General features: G+C 36.3%; 1 protein-coding gene across 2 annotated transcripts in view; it reads right to left on the bottom strand.

The window, feature by feature from the left end:
* The window catches only part of IQCB1 (IQ motif containing B1), a 94,585-nt gene that overhangs the window by 47,783 nt on the left and 28,556 nt on the right, over nt 1-18,246 (bottom strand). For both annotated transcript variants that reach the window (XM_075556339.1, XM_075556340.1), the window contains exons 7-8: nt 8,407-8,585; nt 6,324-6,433 (exon numbers count right to left, since the gene is read on the bottom strand). In XM_075556339.1, the coding sequence (XP_075412454.1) occupies nt 6,324-6,433; nt 8,407-8,585 (289 nt within the window). The remainder of the gene's footprint in view (nt 1-6,323; nt 6,434-8,406; nt 8,586-18,246) is intronic.

The following is an 18,246-nucleotide window of genomic DNA, read 5'->3' as shown; positions in this document are numbered from 1 at the left end:
TTTTCATTCTCTTTTCAAAGGTTTCAGTTTTGATCTTTTAATGCTTTAGTTTCTTTGCTTGACTTTTTGTTCCTGGGTTTTTATTCACAGAGTCCAAGGTCCTGGTGAGTATCTTACGTAGGCCAAAATGTAAACTCTAAGTTTGAAATTCAGTGTATAAATATCCCAGCCCTACTCCCAAACTAAGGTTTTTCTTGGACCTTAAGGGAAAAAGTAAAAAATTGGAAATGTAACAATAAAAGATTGAACATGGTACTATCACTCTCCAAGGTTTTGAGATGAAAATATTAATTGAAACATTAATAAGGGCATTGAAATTCTAAATATTTCTGTTTAGCATTGGTGAGAGCTATGAATAGTCCAATGTATTTCTCCCAAACCATTAAAACATATAAGAAGTCAAACACTGACTCAATAATCTTAGCATATAAAACTTTAAATTTTGTTATATTACTCTATATGAAACGTATTTGGTAGAGAACTTTATGTAATTTTTATCTATTTTCTATATGAGAATTAATATTCTCATTAGATTGGAAGTTTACTAAGGGTAAAAACTATATTGCTTATGCAAAGACTTGTTAGGTACCTACCAAATATGTTTCCCTCCTCTTCTTTGGTAACAGACTCCTGGTCGGCTGTATAAATTGATGCCTAGAATAAAAGTCACATATCCCCAGCTTCCCTTTTAGCTAGCTATAATCATTCTACTGAGTTAATGGTAATAAAAGCAAAAAGTGCTATTATCTTTCAGAGAATGTGACATAAAAGGGAAGGTATGGTACGTGTTTTGACATTCCTTACTCTATGTTCCTCTGTTATCAGACTGGAATGTAAGTATGATACCTGTAGCTGTCGTCTAGCTTCCTAAGGTGATCTTCAGGATAGAAGCTTCATGCTAGACTGGCAAATGAAAAGAAAGGAGCCTGGGTCCTAATGATAAGATGGGCTTTAAAAATTTCATGGAAGAAAATAATTTCTCCATAAATGTTTTGAAGCCCCTCTGTATACATAGCAACTATGAAAAGTCTACATTAACCCCTCTGCATTTTTGTTTTTTAAATGGAAGGGAGAAACAAACTTTTGTTTGACCCTTATTATTGGTACCTGTTACATGCAATTGCATATAATTCCTGGTTGACATATTTTCCATAGAACTGAGGAGAGGACATTACAATGGTTAACCTATGACTATACATATTAAGAAGCCCCAAAGCTGTTTACCTAAACCAAATGCAATAAACATCTATGTGAGATGTCAACCAAGTCCACATGGAAGCACATCATTAGTCACCAAAGATCCTGAATCCTATAATCTGAAGGAAGGATGAATTCATATCAGAGCCTAGATTGTGACTGTGGTTTGCACAGGCTATGGATGACAGTGGAAGCCTAAGATACATTTGTGGGAACTAGATAGGAAATAAGCCTCTGGTGATCTCCCTGTATTTCAGCAGATATCAACCTGTGGGGCACGACCCCTTTAGGGGTCAAATGACCTTTTCACAGGGGTCACCTGATTCCTAACAATAGAAAAATTACAGTTATGAAGTAACAACAAAAATAATGTTATGGTTGGGGGGGTCACCACAACATGAGGAACTGTATGAAAGGGTCACGGCATCAGGAAGGTGAGAAACACTGCTCTATCCCTAATTGAGGGACGGGAGGAAAGTTGTTACTAAACAGAACGCACCAAAGAGAGAGTATAGAAGATCAAAGGGATAAACCTGACATCAACAGTTAAAACCTTGTCAGTTAATTCCCCCTCCGATACATGCTGGACCTGATCTGCTTTTCAACATTTTCTGTAGTTTTGTTTTGTTTGTTCATATTGGGTTTTATCTCAGAGGTGTTATACCACTGGGGGTCACCCTCTTGAAGTTGTGCTATATGTTTTTCTGGGGTTTTTTTTTTGGTATATGAAACCCAGGATTGATGAACCTATAGGGGCAGCAAGTAGAAGAGAGTTTCAGGGGGTAAGGGAGGGATGGGGGGTACAGTGATGGGGTGCGGTAAAAGGGAGATGATGTCAAGGAGTCCAGGAAAGAAAAGAATGTTTTGAAACTGACTGTAGTACCAATAGTGCAATACTGCTTGATGTGACTGAACTATGGAATGATATATGTATTAAACTCCCAAAATTACAAATAATTTTTTAAAAATTGAGTCTTTGTATCTCCGAACATGGTAAATGCAGTTCTATCTTTTGTTTCTCTCAGTATGTTTTGTAGTACCAAGTATTTTAAATCTTAGACTTTGTTAGGTTTATTCTTAAGTAGTTTTTGTCAATACTATATTTTTAAAAATAAATGGATTTTGTAACCATCTGCTTCTAACATACAATGCAATTTTAATTTCTGAATATCTACCTTCTATAAATCATATGATCCTGCTATGTTGCTTATTGGTTCTGATAGTTGGATTATAGATTAGCTGGGATTTTCTATGTAAATGCAAATAGGGATTTTTTTGGTCAAATTTCTGCCTTTTATCCCTTTAGGATAATATTCTTAAGACAATGAATAAAAGTCGTGAAAATAGGTATCATTACCTCTTCCTGATCCTGGAGGCAATACATTCAATTTTCCATCATTTTGTGTGATGCTAATTGTAGGTTTTTGGTAAATGTACACAATCAAGCTGAGGTTTTGGCTGTCTTTTCCTAGGTTAGTTTTGCATGTTGGTTTTTTTTATCACAAACAGGTGTTTAATTTGATCAAGTGCTTTTCCATGCATCTATTAAAATAATTATATGGGTGTTACTCTGTCATTCTGTTAATAAAGTGAATGACTGATTTTTGAATGTAAAACAAACTTGAATTCTTGGATAAATTCTACTTGATTACAAAGACACTCTGGTGGCACTGTGTGTTATGCACTGTGTTAACTGAATGGTCAGGAGTCAGCACCAAAAGTTTAAGGAGCTGTAAATTCAGGACACACTGGAGACAGACACCATGCAAGTCTACACTGCCAAAACGGAGAAAGCAGTGAGATGCAGCCCCAGAGCTAGCAGGCTTTTTTACATGTCTGCAAGGGCTGTGGAACTCCGTGTTGGGGGTTTTAAACAAACAAACAAAACTTGGCAAGGTCATGGGCATGAGGCTGAAAGCATATGGCCTCCCAGTTTCTGGTACATGGCAACTAATTTTTCCCTTTCTCTGTCATTAATTCTCCCCCGCCCTGTCATTATCTCTTCATTAGCATAACTAGAGTCTACCTTAAAACTATCAATGTCAAGGATGCAAAGGGCTTAAGTGGAGAGCAAATGCTTTCAGAATGATTGGGGCGGGGAATGTATGGATGTGCTTTATACAATTGATGTATGTATATGTATGGATTGTGATAAGAGTTGTATGAGTCCCTAATAAAATGTAAAAAAAGAAAAGGGAAAAGAAAGAAAAGAAAATGATTAGGGCAAAGAATGTACAGATACGTGCTTTATACAACTGATGTATGTATATGTATGGACTGTGATAAGAGTTGTATGAGCCCCTAATAAAACATTTAAAAAATATATATATATATATATGCATACTAAAAAAAACCCCACAAAACTATCAATGTCCTTCTAAACAGTGCTGTAGTTAAAAAAATAGTAACTGCCATTGAGTAGATTCTGACTCACAATGACCCTATTGGATACAAGAGAATAGCCCTTCTGGGTTTCCCTGCTATAAAGCTTTATGGGAGCAGAAAGTCTATCTTTTCCCCATGGAACTGCCAACCTTATTTGTGGTTAGCAGTCCAACATGTAAACCCACTATGCCTCCAGGGCTCTTTCTCTGTAGTACACTGTGTTTCCATAAACATTTAGTTAAAAATAATGATCTTCTTTGACCCATGATTGAATAAATTATTGAAAAGTGTATTATAAAAATTCCAAATATTTGGATTTTTCCAAATATCTAATTATTATTTAAATTTAATTATTTCTTTTGGTCATCAGCATGTTATACGATGTCAATCATTTTCATTTTATTCTGAGTTATTTAATAGCCCAACACACTTGAAAATAATGCGAATTCTGTAGTAATTGAGTATAGTTTTCTCTAAATGTCAGTAAAATCAAGGTGGTTCACAGCATAAGTGTTGGTAGATCTTCTATATATTTATCTTTTTATCTACTTATTCTATCAATTTATTAAAGATAGTGTTAAAAAAATCTTAAAATCACGGTGGAATTATTTATTTCTATATTCAATTTGGTCAGTTCTTGAAGTTCAGTTATTAGGTATATAACATTTATAATTATCTTACTAACAAGACAATTACCACTATTGGTTAAATAAATATAACTATAAAATATCCACTTTATTTTTGGTAATAGTTTGTCTCAAAGTCTACTTTTTTCTGGTATTAATATAGACACTAAAGCCTTTTTATGTTTAATGTTTGTAGATGATATATTTTCATCTTTCTACTTATAACTTATCCCTACAAATTTTCTGTTATATTGCTGCCTAGTTTTTCTTAGTATAAGTAGTCCCCAGGTTATGAATGCTTTACATCCTTATGAATGCCAAATAAAACAAAAACTTACTGCCACTGAGTTGATGCTGATTCACAGGATAGGGTACACCTGCCCCTGTGATTTTCTTAGACTGTAACTGTTTACAGAAGCAAGCCCATTTTTCTCCCTCAGAGTGGCTAGTGGCTTCAAACTGCTGATCTTGCGGATAGCAGTCCAATGCACAACGACTACGCCACCAGGGATCCTAGTTATGAGCTTGCCCCCGTAAAATCTCTTATATTAAAATTTGAGGTATGTACAAGATTTTTGATAAGTCATTACTTTGTGATGCACACCAAAACATTATTATACTATTACTGTATAATTATTATATTGTATGTTAAATATGTTTTGGGGAATATGGAAGTGTTTCTTCAATGTTTTTATGCATAGAAAGATACACTACATTTTATACTAAGACAATTAATAATGTCAGATATGTCCAATTTCTTAACTGTCACAACTTATATACAAATTTGACTTAAAGACAGACTTTGGAAGGAAACGTCCCTAACCTGGAGACTATCTGTATTCTACAATTATCTCTTGATATATTAAGGAGATGTGGCAATGGAAGGGTTAAGTGCTCGCCTGCTATTGAAAAACTGGTAGTTCAAACTAACCAATGGCTCCACATGAGGAAAGACTTGACAATCTTCCATAAAGATTGTATCTTGTGATGTATGGATTGTTATAAGAGCAGTAATAGCCCCCAATAAAATGATCAAACCAACCAACCAACCAAATGAATCCTTGGAAACCCCATGGAACAGTGCTACCCTGTCCTATGGGCCACTATGAACTGGAACAGGACAGAGCAGCAGCAATGGACTTTCTGGCTTTATGTCCTTGTATTACTTTTTAGAAGCTGCTTGAGTAATATAATATACATGTCTAACCTTTCATAGTTTACTTTGAATTAAAACATTAACATGCTTTGATTTACTTAGGCGACAAACTAGGTTAGATTCAGATTACATGCCTAGCTAATCTGTTTTGTAGGTGGTTTCTCAAATATGCTCAGTTCTACAAACTAGTATTTTTTTTGCATCTGTCCCCGACACACGTTTTGAGAGATTAGTCTATAAGTTAAGAGGTTTCATACAAAGAAATAGGAGTTCCCTTCTTGGTACTCTCTTACTTTCCTGCTCACCTTGCTTTCTTTTCATAGTTCTTGCTAGTGTCTTAATATTTATTATTTCTTCAGTGTTGGATTTTGGATATAAACTAGTCATTTCCTTTATAAGTTAGTTATTTTGGACTTCAGCCTATTTTCTAAATTTCTTTAAGAGTCCACATGAACATTAGAAAGCTACATGGGACTCCTAATGGAAGCCTACGTAGAGCCATCATTTGGGTATACTAGCGAGGGTATGTATGATTAAACATTAACTGTTAACTTGCTGCCTCCATATTCTACAGAATTCTAATATACTATTTCTTACAAGGTGAAAGGCAAGGCTAACCATACATAATCCTAAAAAATATATGCTATAATTAGACTTTTGAAGAAACAAACAAAAAAGAAAAAGTTTAAATAGATTTTTTAAAAAGATAATATCAGAGATTGAATTTCACAAGAAATTCCGAAAAAGAAATACATGCAATATGTATAAATATGTAACAATGCGAGGCTGAACTTATGTTTGTGGGAAGACTGGGTGACAGATAAAACTCTAAAGAAACTTTTATTTTCACACATAGCATTTGGCTTAAAGTATTGAGAAAAAAAGTAAGGATCGTTTAAGAAAAACTAGGGCTTAATTCAAGCAGTTAGCAATTACTACATAAATTATTTTTATAATACCTGCTCTTGTTCCTCCTGATAAACCTTAGGACTTAAAAGGCCAACAAGCTCTTTGAGTTCTTGACAAAATTCTGTCCCACTTTCCTCTTTATGTAGTAGACTTCTGAGTCCTGAAATAGAACAAGGGTACAACTATTAACAATAAAAATTTCACGATCCAATCAGTATAAGTTGAAGTTAGAAGGCAGAGTTCAAAACAAATGGACACACAAGACTAACTACATGAGTTTCATTTTTCCTGAAACTGTTTTCATGCCCTTTGAGACATGGATGCTCCATGTTGGACCCTCTCAGACCTCCTCATGGTGATCCTCATTTGTATCCTTTTGCTACAGTAAATGTGTAGTCCAAGTTCTGTGAGTCATTACAGTAAATTAACAAACCCGAAGAAGCCAGCAAGTGAAAGTGAGGAAGCCTGGCAGTGGCATCTAACCCTGTGGCGGGCATTCCAACTGGGTAATGGGAAAACCTCAAATGGATGGCCAATGGGTGAGGAGTAAGAGTGCTGTGTGAGCTCTCAAGTTGCCACTTGGCAGGCTGAAGGAGTGTCAGACTGTGCGCTCTGACCTAGCTAATGGCTAGAGGCAGAAGCAGAGACAGAGGCAGACAAGCAGTGAAGTAGGAACAGGGGCAGTTCGGAAGGAAGGAGAAGAGAGTGCAGCCTAGTGTGAGACAATGAGAGAATGAGCATGCCATATGACCAGCTAGTGTTAGAAAGAACTGAAAAGTGAGAAAGTGGGAATTTGATTGAGCTTCACATTTTGGGGGGGTTGGACTTATGTTGATTCTAATCCATAAGCTCAAGTTCTCAATGGCATTAATCATTTTAAAATATCTTAAAGAACTACAATAAGTTCTACTGTTAACCTGTAAGTCAAAGAGAGAATTATTAAGGTAAAATTAGTTTATAATGAACTCTGTTGGACTACTTTTTTTCTATAGTTAGGAAAATATAAAAAGAGAACTTTAAAATGTTTATCAGGTACAAAATCAAGTAGAGATCTATTACTAGCAGTTTATCTCCCTCTTGAAGGTTTATCTCCCTCTTGAAGCCTACAATCCATAAATAATTATAATTATCCCTGGTAAAAACTGACTGAAGTAAGAAAAGTTAGTAATGTGTTTCTCAATCATCAAAAATTGATTAAAAGATCACTCTAATTGTTTTGGTGCTATCCAGATCACATTGTAATCTTTTAAAATTCCTATATAGTAAACTCTGTATTTATAAGTATATTTAATAAATTAGAAACCCTTTTCCTGAAAATGTTGAGTAAGAAAATGCATTGTAACTAATATATGGCTCTAACCACCAAAAAATGAGACAAAGTTAACACAGAACTTTGCTTGCTCTGGAAAAAATAAAAAACATTACCTATGTGATCCTGAGGAAATTACCTAATTTATCCATGCCTCTGTTCACATCTATGACATGAGAATAAAATCATTTCTCTCACAAATTTGTTAGGAAGACAAAAGTACACGGAACACTTTCTGAGACTAGGTAAATGCTCAGTTAAATGAAAACTATTATATGGGGCAAGGTACTTCACCTAAACCCTTTCTCCCACAAATTTCTGGTTTTTTATTCATATATATATGCTTACTTTAGAGGTAAGATGTTTTTTAAAAGAATGTAGTGAAGAAGCTGAACAGTAATTATTAATTGATATTAGAACAAAAGGATGGTCAATTAATTAGTCTAGACAAGATCACAGATTCTTTTGGTCATTATTCTACATCATACATATGGGAAAACAGGGTCACAATGAGTTGGAATTGATTGATTCGCAATTAGCAACAGCAATAACACGGTATATTCAGCATATAATCTTTTTGTCAAAAATGGTGTAGATAAATATTCACCGTAGCTGCCTTAATAAAATAAAGATATGCCATATGTTGAGACATGAAGAGAACATGAGTAGGTAAAGAATTTTTCATGAGCCAGTATGTGTCGTCACAGGGTTTTATCAGTATGCTCCATTATTTACTTTTTCAAAACGTGATTTTTGCTTTTAATAACCCATCAATAAAAATTTCCTTTTTAGAATCCTAAGAAAAGAATGAATGTATGCACTACCTTTGTAGCAGGCACTGAGTCTCAGTAAAATCAGAATTTCCTGATTTGATTTCGCCATCAACAGTAGGAGCTTTGTAGCAGTACTTCTTATGAATGGACTAGGGGTTGACAAAAGCTTGAAAACAATTTCATCTAAAATTGAATGTAGGTTTTTGCCTTCTATTCTCAGTAAGTCACCACTAATAGAACAAAAAAGAGAATAATATACAATTACTAACTGGTGCGTAGATATCAAACGAATCAAAACAGAAATTTCAGCAGTTTAATGCCTGTCTGTAGCTTCAGTCATAAAGATAACACTTTAAATAAATAGCTTGATTTCAGGAATAAAAACAATTAAATCAATGGATATTTATTGAGTCCCTACTGTGTATAAACCCTGTGCTGCCTACAATAAGGAATACGAAGTAAGCAATGATTCTTTCTCTTCAGAGAAAGCTGCAATCAAATTGGAATGATAAATGTGCGAAATAGTAACTAACAAGTAATTAAAAACTATGACAGCACTAAGAGGAACATCACAAGACAACATATGGTTAACTGCTTACTAGATGAAGAGGAAAATTAACATAACAATGACATTACCATGTACTTTATATAAATAACAATTTCCTTTAATATTTTCTACATTACACTAAAACTTCATCTAACAATACTAATGCCATAATATTACTGCATATTAAGAAATAGTCAAAAGCACGACTGGGCATCATTTTACTTTCTTTGGGAATGTATGATTTGTGTAAGGTGCCCGGGTGGCAAAGTGGGTAAGCACTTGGCTCCTAATGAAAAGGTGGGCAGTGTGAAGCGTCAGCAGCTCCACAGGAGAACCCCCTGGACACCAGCTCTTTGAAGGGTGCCAGCCTAGGAAACCCTGGCTGCAGTGCCGGTCAGCACTGCCCTTTACTGTGACGTGGAGTTGACTTGGCAGCCGACAACAACAGAGCTACACTTTCATTTATTCATTATTGATTTGGACAGTTTACACTTCTGTAGTTTGGCTTGTAAAAAAGTGATAATGTTATGATTCTTATCTGAGAGCAATATAAAAGATTTCTGCCCATTAAAAAAGGTAACCTAGCTTTAACCAATTTTTATGCAAAGTCAATTTGTTGTAGTCCTCTGACAGAACAACTATAAATTCCCCTTCCTTGAGTTCTTTTAAACCTACATTAACATCTTATAGACTACCTTATTAATTAATGAGCTTAATAAAATTTTTTCTATGAATAGTACATTTGCATAGTGTCGTTTACTTTTTGAAATTATATTCTAGCACATTACCTCATTAAGAGAAAAATAAATCAGTCTATTTGGTCTATTATACTAAACCAGAAAATCTCAAAAGTAGATTCAAAGGTCATCCAACTGATCCCAATTATCTACATATAACCACCACCCCTCTCCCCCCGAAGGGAATGAACAACAGAAACATGGGTGAAGGGAGACAGCGGTCGGTGTAAGATATGAAAATAATAATAATTTATAATGTATCAAGGGTTCATGAGAGTGGGAGGGTGGCGGAAAAAGGGTAAAAAGAGGAGCTGATACCAAGAGCTCAAATACACAGTAAATGTTTAGAAAATGATGATGGCAACATACACACAAATATGCTTGATATAATTGATATATGGATTGTTATAAGAGCTATGAGGCCCCCCCCCAAAAAATAAAGGTCATCTAATCAAGTAGTAGGGGAATCCTTGCAATATCTGTTTCTTTACTACTTCAACTTTAATACTATTTCTACTTGCTAGGATCAGAGTGCCACCCTTTTCCATTGCACTATTCAATGTCATCACACCATTCAATTTTCATGTAAAAAATGCTTATTTCATAGTCTTCTATAGATATCCCTATCCAAATCTGATCACCTTTTAATACTATATTATACAAAGTTTATGCTTTAAGACATCCTGTCTAGATCACTACCATCTTAATTCTGTTTCTTATCTCAAGCAAATTTTCCTATTTCTACTTTCTCACTGCCCTTTAATTTCTCAAACCACTGCACCTGGCTTTCTTCCCTTATACTTCCTGAAAACAGCCCTTTCTTCTCATGAATGGAACTAACCTCCCAAATGTCAAGTCATATGTACATCACTATCTGCTATTTTCCTTGACCTCTGTTTATACCTAATACTCTCTACTTACTCATTATCTGAAATATGATATTCTGGTCCTCCTCTCCCCATCTTGCCCCTGGATTTCTGAACATTCTTTATCAGTATCAATCATGGAGCCCTCTTAGTAGCTATTGTTTAAAGGTTGTTCCACAGTATTTCACTTTCTGCCTACTTCCTTTCTTTCTCTGCTCACATTTTTCACTGAATTCACCTTCTCATTTTTTAACTACCACATACAGATTGATAGCTCAAAATCTGTAACTTTAACCCACACCTCCTTTCAGTTATCTCGTTTATAGCTGTGGAACACATCAATCTGTGCTCTACATGATCAACACTGAATTCATTTTCTGCCTCATAAACCCAGCTCCTCATATATTCTCTTTTGGGGATTATACCACAGTCCATAAATTCATTTAATTTCAAAAAGTTAGGTGTCATATCTGACTGCTAATTTTTCTCTTATCCCATATCAAAGCAGTCATGAAGTCTTGATTATTTTTTATTCTTATACTTGATATACAATAGACTGCAGTATATTTTAAAGTGTATAATTTGATAAGGTTTGATGTTGTACCACCACAATCAAGTGAATGAACATATTCATCACCTCTTCAAATTGCCTAGGATCCTTGCATCTCTCAGTAGTCCCTCCTCCCAGCCTTCACACCCCATCTCCAGGCAATCGTTGATTTGCTTCTTGTCACTACAAATTCATTTTCATTTAAAAATCTGATACAAATGAAATGAGATTACATATTTTTTAACCTTTCTTTCACTTGCATAATTATCCTGACATTAATTTATACTGTCCTGTGAATAAATACATAATGCCTAGTTATTGCTGAGTAGTATGCTACAGGATGCCTGTCAATGGCATTATGAGTTGTTTCCGGTCCTTGGTTATTACAAGTAGACCTGCTAGGAATACCGCACATACTCGTGTATAAACCGAGTTTTTAGCACATTTTTAATGCACTTTTTTGTGGTAAAAGTAGGTGCCTCGGTTAATATTCGGGTAAGTTTATACTCAAGTACATATGGTACCTGTGCATAAGAGTTTGTATGAACACAAGCCTTTATTTCCTCTGGGAAAATACACAGAAGTAGAATGGTTGGAAAATACGGCAGCTGTATGTTTAGCTCTTTGAGAAATTACCAGAATATTTTCCAACATGATTCCACTATTTTTCATTCTCACCATCATTATACGAAAGATTCAATCTTCCTACACGCTCTTTGGCATTTGAAATTTTAACTATTTTAATAGGTATGTAACTAGACCAGTAGGTAACATCATGATAAATGGAGAAAAGATTGAAGTTGTCAAGGATTTTGTCTTGCTTGAATTCACAATGCTCATAGAAATCAAGAGATCAAATGATGTACTGCATTGGGGAAATTTGTGGCACAAGACTACTTTAAAGTATTGAAACACAATGATGTCACAAGCCATGGTATTTTCAATGGCCTCATATGCATGTGAAAGTTGGACATTGAATAAGGAAGACTGAGGAAGAATCGATGCACTTGAACTATGGTGCTGGTGAAGAACACTGAAAGAGACATGGCTGGTCAAATGAACAAACAATATCTGAGAACAGGTACAGACAGAATACTCCTCAGAGCAGTGGTTCTCAACCTGTGGGTCTCGTCCTTTAGGGGTCAAATGACCCTTTTACAGGGTCGCCTGATTCCTCACATAGCATAATTACAGTTGTGAAGTAACAACAAAAATAATTTTATGTTGGGGGGGTCACCACAACATGAGGAACTGTAAGGGTCGCGGCCTGAGGAAGGTTGAGAACCACTGCCTTAGAGACAAGACTGTTAAGACTTCATTTCCTGCACTTTGGACATGTTGTCAGGAGAGAGCAGCCCTTGGAGAAGGCCTTCATGCTGGGTAAAGTGGAGGGCAGTGAATGAGGAAGGCCTTCTACAACCTACATTGACACTGTGGCGATAAAGAGCCCCAGACATAAGACTGGACCAGGACCAGGCAGCATTTCATTCTGTTATCTATAAGATTGCTATGCGTCAGAACTGACTTGACAGCATCTAACAAGAAAGTTTTCTTTTCTTAAAAAAGCCATTTTATTAGGGGCTCGTACAACTCTTATCACAATCCATACATCAATTGTGTAAAGCACATTTGTACATTCACTGCCCTCATCATTCTCAAAACATTTGCTCTCCACGTAAGCCCCTGGCATCAGTTCATTTTCCCTCTTCCTCACCGCTCACTCCTCCCTCGTGAACCCTTGATAATTTATAAATTATTATTTTGTAATATCTTACACTGTTCGATGTCTCCCTTCACCCACTTTTCTGTTGTCCGTCCCCCAGGGAGGAGGTGATATGTAGATCCTTGTAATCGGTAAGAATGTTATCTTTCTAATGACTAATGTCAAACATTTTTTCATAAACTATTTCTCATGAAATATCTGTTTACATCGTTTGTCCATTTTTTATCTCATGCTTTTTATTGAATTTTATTCTTTATATATTCTGGAAATAAGTGCTTAATAAAATATATGCTTTACAAATATTCCCCACCCCACCCCCATTTGTCACTTGTTTCATTTTCTTAACAGTGTTTTGGAAGGGCAGATGTTTTTAATTTTGATAAAGTCCAGTTTATCAATTTCTTCTTTTACGGATCATACTTCATGTCACATCTAAGAAATGCTCATTGGACCTGATAGAGATTTTATACTTCTTTTTTTAGCTTTTTATTGTGAATTGATGGTTTATATTTCAGATCATCAAATTTGCATTCAATAACTTAAACTTATCAAACCTCCCAATAGCTTTCTCTGGCCCACTTCCTTTGTATTCTCTCTTCCCTCCTGTAGAATACTATCTTCCCTCCACCCAAGTTAACACCTATCTACTCTCTAGTCTGTTGCTGCAGCTTCCCTCTCCCCTCTCTTCCCTGTCCAACCCTGGTAATAATCAAAGGCTGTTTCATGTGGTGTGAAAACCTTTTTGATTTCTGTTTAGATATTAATTTTTAGAACAGTTGTGGGTTTAAAGAAAAATTGAGCAGAAAGTACGACTGAGAGTTCCCATATACCAATCAATCGTCTTTCTCCCCATGTTTTCTCCCTATAATCTAACATTTTGTACCACTATGTACATTTGAACTGCTGATAAACCAGTATCGATACATTACTATTAACTAGAGTGGACAGTTTACATTAGGATTCACGTCTCGTATTTTATAGCTGTACAGGTTCAGATGAATGTAAAATGTCATGCATCCACCATTAGTGTCATACAGTCGTTTCACTACCACAAAGGTCCTGTGTGCTTGAGCTGCCCAAACTGCAACCCAGAGCAGTACTCTTCATACACCCTGAGTTCCTTGGCAAGCACTTGCCATTTTACAGTTATAATCAGATAGTACATAGTATTTTCAGACTGGCTTCTTTTGTTTAGCTTTGTTTTAAGGTTTCTTCTTATCTTTTGGTGGCTTGTTGGATCAATTCTTTTTTTCTGCTGAGTAATATTCCACTTGTGTATATGTCACAGTGTTTTTATCCACTCATTCATTCATTAAAGATCATCTTAGTTGATTCTAATTTTGAGTAGTTATTAGGAATATTTAAATGAAAGCTTTTGTGTGAACCTAAGTTTTGAACTCATTTAAGTAAATACCATGGAGCACAAATGTTGAATCATAGGATAAGACTATGACGGTAAGTGAAAAAGTTTTGCTACAAAATCATAAAAACCTTTAGAAAACCAAAATGTCAAAACATAAAGCTATTATTTCTTGATATATTCTACATCTAGGTCTATACATTTCTGAAGGCAGTGTTTTCATCTCTTTAAACAGCCTCTGAAGAATTCTTTGCTTTTTATCAGGTCAAAATGGCTGGTTTATCAGGTCAAAATGGTTGAGCCATTCTCAAGGGGCTCAAAATATGTTCCTTGGAAATATTCCTTGTGTTTAGGGAACAAAGGGAGCTTGAAAGGGCAAAATCGGAGCTGTAAAGTGGGCAGGGTAAAGTTTCTGAATGGAATTCTTGTAGGACAGCTTTTAAACAACAAGCAGGTGTTATTATCATGACAAAAAACAGACAAAGAATCCTCAATGTAACTTTCCTGGTTCTTTATTCACCAGTGCAGTTTTCAATTTTCTTAAAACTCCTTCATAAGAAGACCTTATAATCATCCTGCGTCTTTTCAGAGAAAAAAAAACTATCAAGATCATCCCTTTGGACCTCTCTGTCGTGAATTTAATGAGCCCACATACTGTGTGGATTCTACTGTATTGGTTGGAGTTTGTTTTTGGATACTGTTAGTAAATCCAAGACTTATCCCTGGTTATGGGTTGCTTCATTAATCATCTTGATTAGCTTCAATCTTGCTAAAAAGAATGATGAGCTAAATGATCTTTGCATATGATTTTAACACTCATCAGGCAAAAGCTTGCTGAGGCCAAGATCTTCAATGAAAACTGAAAATGCCCAAACGTGAGAGATCAACTTCAGTCGTTATTGCTTCCGTACTAATTCTTGGTCTTCTTCCACCAGTTTCTAAACTCAGCCAAAGTTTCTTCATTTGTCAAGGCTGACAATGTTTCCTTACTGGTTCCATTTTGAAGTCTTTTGGGCCTTCTTTAAAATGTTTGATCCATTTAAAAACTGTTGCATTAGGTGGGGCAGCCTTACTGTAAATATGTTGCAAAGCTTTGATGATTTGGGAAAATGTCTACTTGAAGTTTTCTTAAAATTTCTTTTTTAAAAACTGGCATTCTGTGACACTTCTCTTCTTGACATGACCCCAGAAGTCAAAATGAGTACATAAGCAAATGGAGTGAAGAGAGCGGATGGTGCTCAGCTATTAAAAGATAGAGCATCTGGGGTCTTAAAGGCTTGAAGTTAAATATGCGGCCAACTAGCATGGAAACAACAAAGCCCACATGTAAGAAGCACACCAACCTGTGTGATCACAAAGTGTCGACGGGGTCACATATGAGGCACCAGAAGACCCCCAACAAACAAACATACTGATGCAAGTGATAGGGGTCGGAGTGGAGACCCAAATCCCATCTATAGGAAATTGGAGATTCCCTCCCAGAAGGGTCGAAAGGAAAGAACGAGACAGCCACAGTGCTGCACAGCACTGACGGACAGAACACACACCATCCTCTAGTTTTACCATGATTCCTCTCCTACTACCATGGCTCCAGTTCTACCTTAAAAATCTGGCTAGACTGGAGCACGTACACTGGTATAGATAAGAGCTCTTGACACACAGAATCTGGGACAGATAAACCCCTTAGGGACAGTAATGGGAGTAGCAATACCATGAAGGTAGGGTTAGGGTGCGGGGAGAAGAGGGAGAAATGGGGTACTATAATAATCGACATATTAACCCCCTCTCCACCCCAAGGGGGATGAACAACAGAAACGTGGGCAAAGGGAGACAGCAAATGGTGTAAGATATGAAAATAATTTATAATTTACCAGGGGTCCACTAGGGTGGAAGGTTGGGGGAGGGAGGGAAAAAAAGAGGAGCTAATACCAAGGGCTCAAACAGAAGAACATGCTTTGAAAATGATGATGGTAACATTATGTACAAATGTGTTTGATACAATTGATGTACGAATTGTTATGAGCTATAAGAGCCCCAATAATATGACTTATTAATAATTTTTAAAAATTCTAGGAATCTTTTTTGATTGGAGTGTCAGTCCCAACTAACTGCCCCAGCTAACTTTTCTTTTTTTAATTGTTTTATTAGGGGCTCATACAACTCATCACAGTACAAACATACATCAATTGTGTAAAGCACATTTGTACATTCCTTGCCCTCATCATTCTAAAAACATTTGCTCTCCACCCTGGCATCAGCTCATTTTTCCCCTCCTTCCCCACTCCCCCTCCCTCATGAACCCTTGATAATTTATAAATTATTATTTTGTCATATCTTGCCAAGTCTGACGTCTTCCTTCACCCACTTTTCTGTTGTCTGTCCCCCAGAGAGGAGGTTATATATAGATCCTTATTATCGGTTCCCCCTCTCCAAACCACCCTCCCACTACCCTCCCAGTATTGCCACTCACACCACTGGTCCTGACGGGATCATTCGCCCTAGATTCCCTGTGTTTCCAGTTCATATCTATACCAGTGTACATCCTCTGGTCTAGCCATATTTGTAAGGTAAAATTGGGATCATGATAGTTGGGGGGGGGGATGTGAGGGAGCATTTAGGAACTAGAGGAAAGTTGAATGTTTAATCATTGCTACATCGCACCCTGACTGGCTCATCTCCTCCCCGAGAATAAAATTTTAAAAATCATTTTATTGGGGGCTCGTACAACTCTTATCACAATACACACATATACCATGTCAAGCACATTTGTAGATTTGTTGCCATCAAGATTCTCAAAACATTTGCTTTCTACTTGAGCCCTTGATATCAGCTCATTTTTACCCCTCCCTCCCTGTTCACCCCTCCCTCATGAACCCTTGATAATTTATAAATAATTATTATTTTGTCATATCTTACACTGTCCAACGTCTCCCTTCACCCACTTTTCTGTTGTCCATTCCCAGGGAGGAGGTTATATGTAGATCTCAAAATAATTTTCTGCTGGCACAAAAAGTATCCAATTTTTGAAGGTAACTGAGGTTGTTAGTTTATTGTGCCAACCTGGCCGATAAACACACGTGGGGTTAACTGAAGAGCAGAGGGAAAAATGGCTCAGTGAGCCTCACTTTTTAAATTCTTGGGTCTCTTGCTTTCCGATGGTCGGACAAGGGTGCAGCTGCCTTAGTCAGTTCCCAGCTTTAGCTGACAAGGCATCCCTGCAAGACATCCCTGAGGAGAAGCCACATGGACCTACCCCAATGCAGCCCTGGGTACTGGAGCAGCCGTGTGGAGACCCCTGCCAGCGCTGAGATGTTTACACATTCGGCTTTCCTCCTGCAGTCGACAGCATTGCGTCTGTTTTGTGAGATGGAGGAGGACTTTGTGAATTGTTGTTGGACATATGGGTTAATAATGTTGGACTTGTGGGCTTGGGTAGCACTGGGTTGGGATGTTTTCTTGATGTGCACTTATCCTTTATATAAAGCTCTCTCTTATACATGAGTTTCTGTAGATTTGTGTCTCAACAGTACCCAGACTAATATAGTAATTCAATAAGATTAAGGGAACTTGTGTGCAGCCATCAACTGATCACTGAGATATGCTTAAACACGCGTTGTTAGGAATAGATCTGTGCATTTATGAACACGCTAGTAGTAGTACTTTTTGACATACTCTTGCATGCACAGAGAGCTTTATAATAAAGCTGACAAGCTATATTCCAAAGTGGCATTATCATTCTTCCTTTCTACCAGTCATAAGAGTTTCTGTTGCTCTCCATTTTCATTAAAATCAATGTTGTGTTTTGGACTTTAATCATTCTATTAGATGTGTACTGGCATCTTGTTGCTTCTCATCTGCTATTTATATATTTTCTTTGATGATCTATCTGTTCAAATCTTTTGACTACTTTTTTAATTGAATTGTTTTCTTATTGATAAATTTTAAATGTTATTTCTTTCTTTGTTTTGGATATAACTCCCCTGTCAGATATGTCTTACAAATATTTTCTCCTCATTTCTGGATTGCCTTTCTAGTCTCTGTTTATTCTTTGTCTTCATAGAGCAGAGGTGTTTTTCTTTTTATTTTAATGAAGTCCAAAACATTACTC

Source organism: Tenrec ecaudatus, chromosome 8 (genome assembly GCF_050624435.1).
Source record: "Tenrec ecaudatus isolate mTenEca1 chromosome 8, mTenEca1.hap1, whole genome shotgun sequence".
Taxonomy (NCBI): domain Eukaryota; kingdom Metazoa; phylum Chordata; class Mammalia; order Afrosoricida; family Tenrecidae; genus Tenrec; species Tenrec ecaudatus.
Note: the sequence above shows the minus strand (reverse complement) of the source record. Positions and strands in the feature narration are given on the sequence as shown.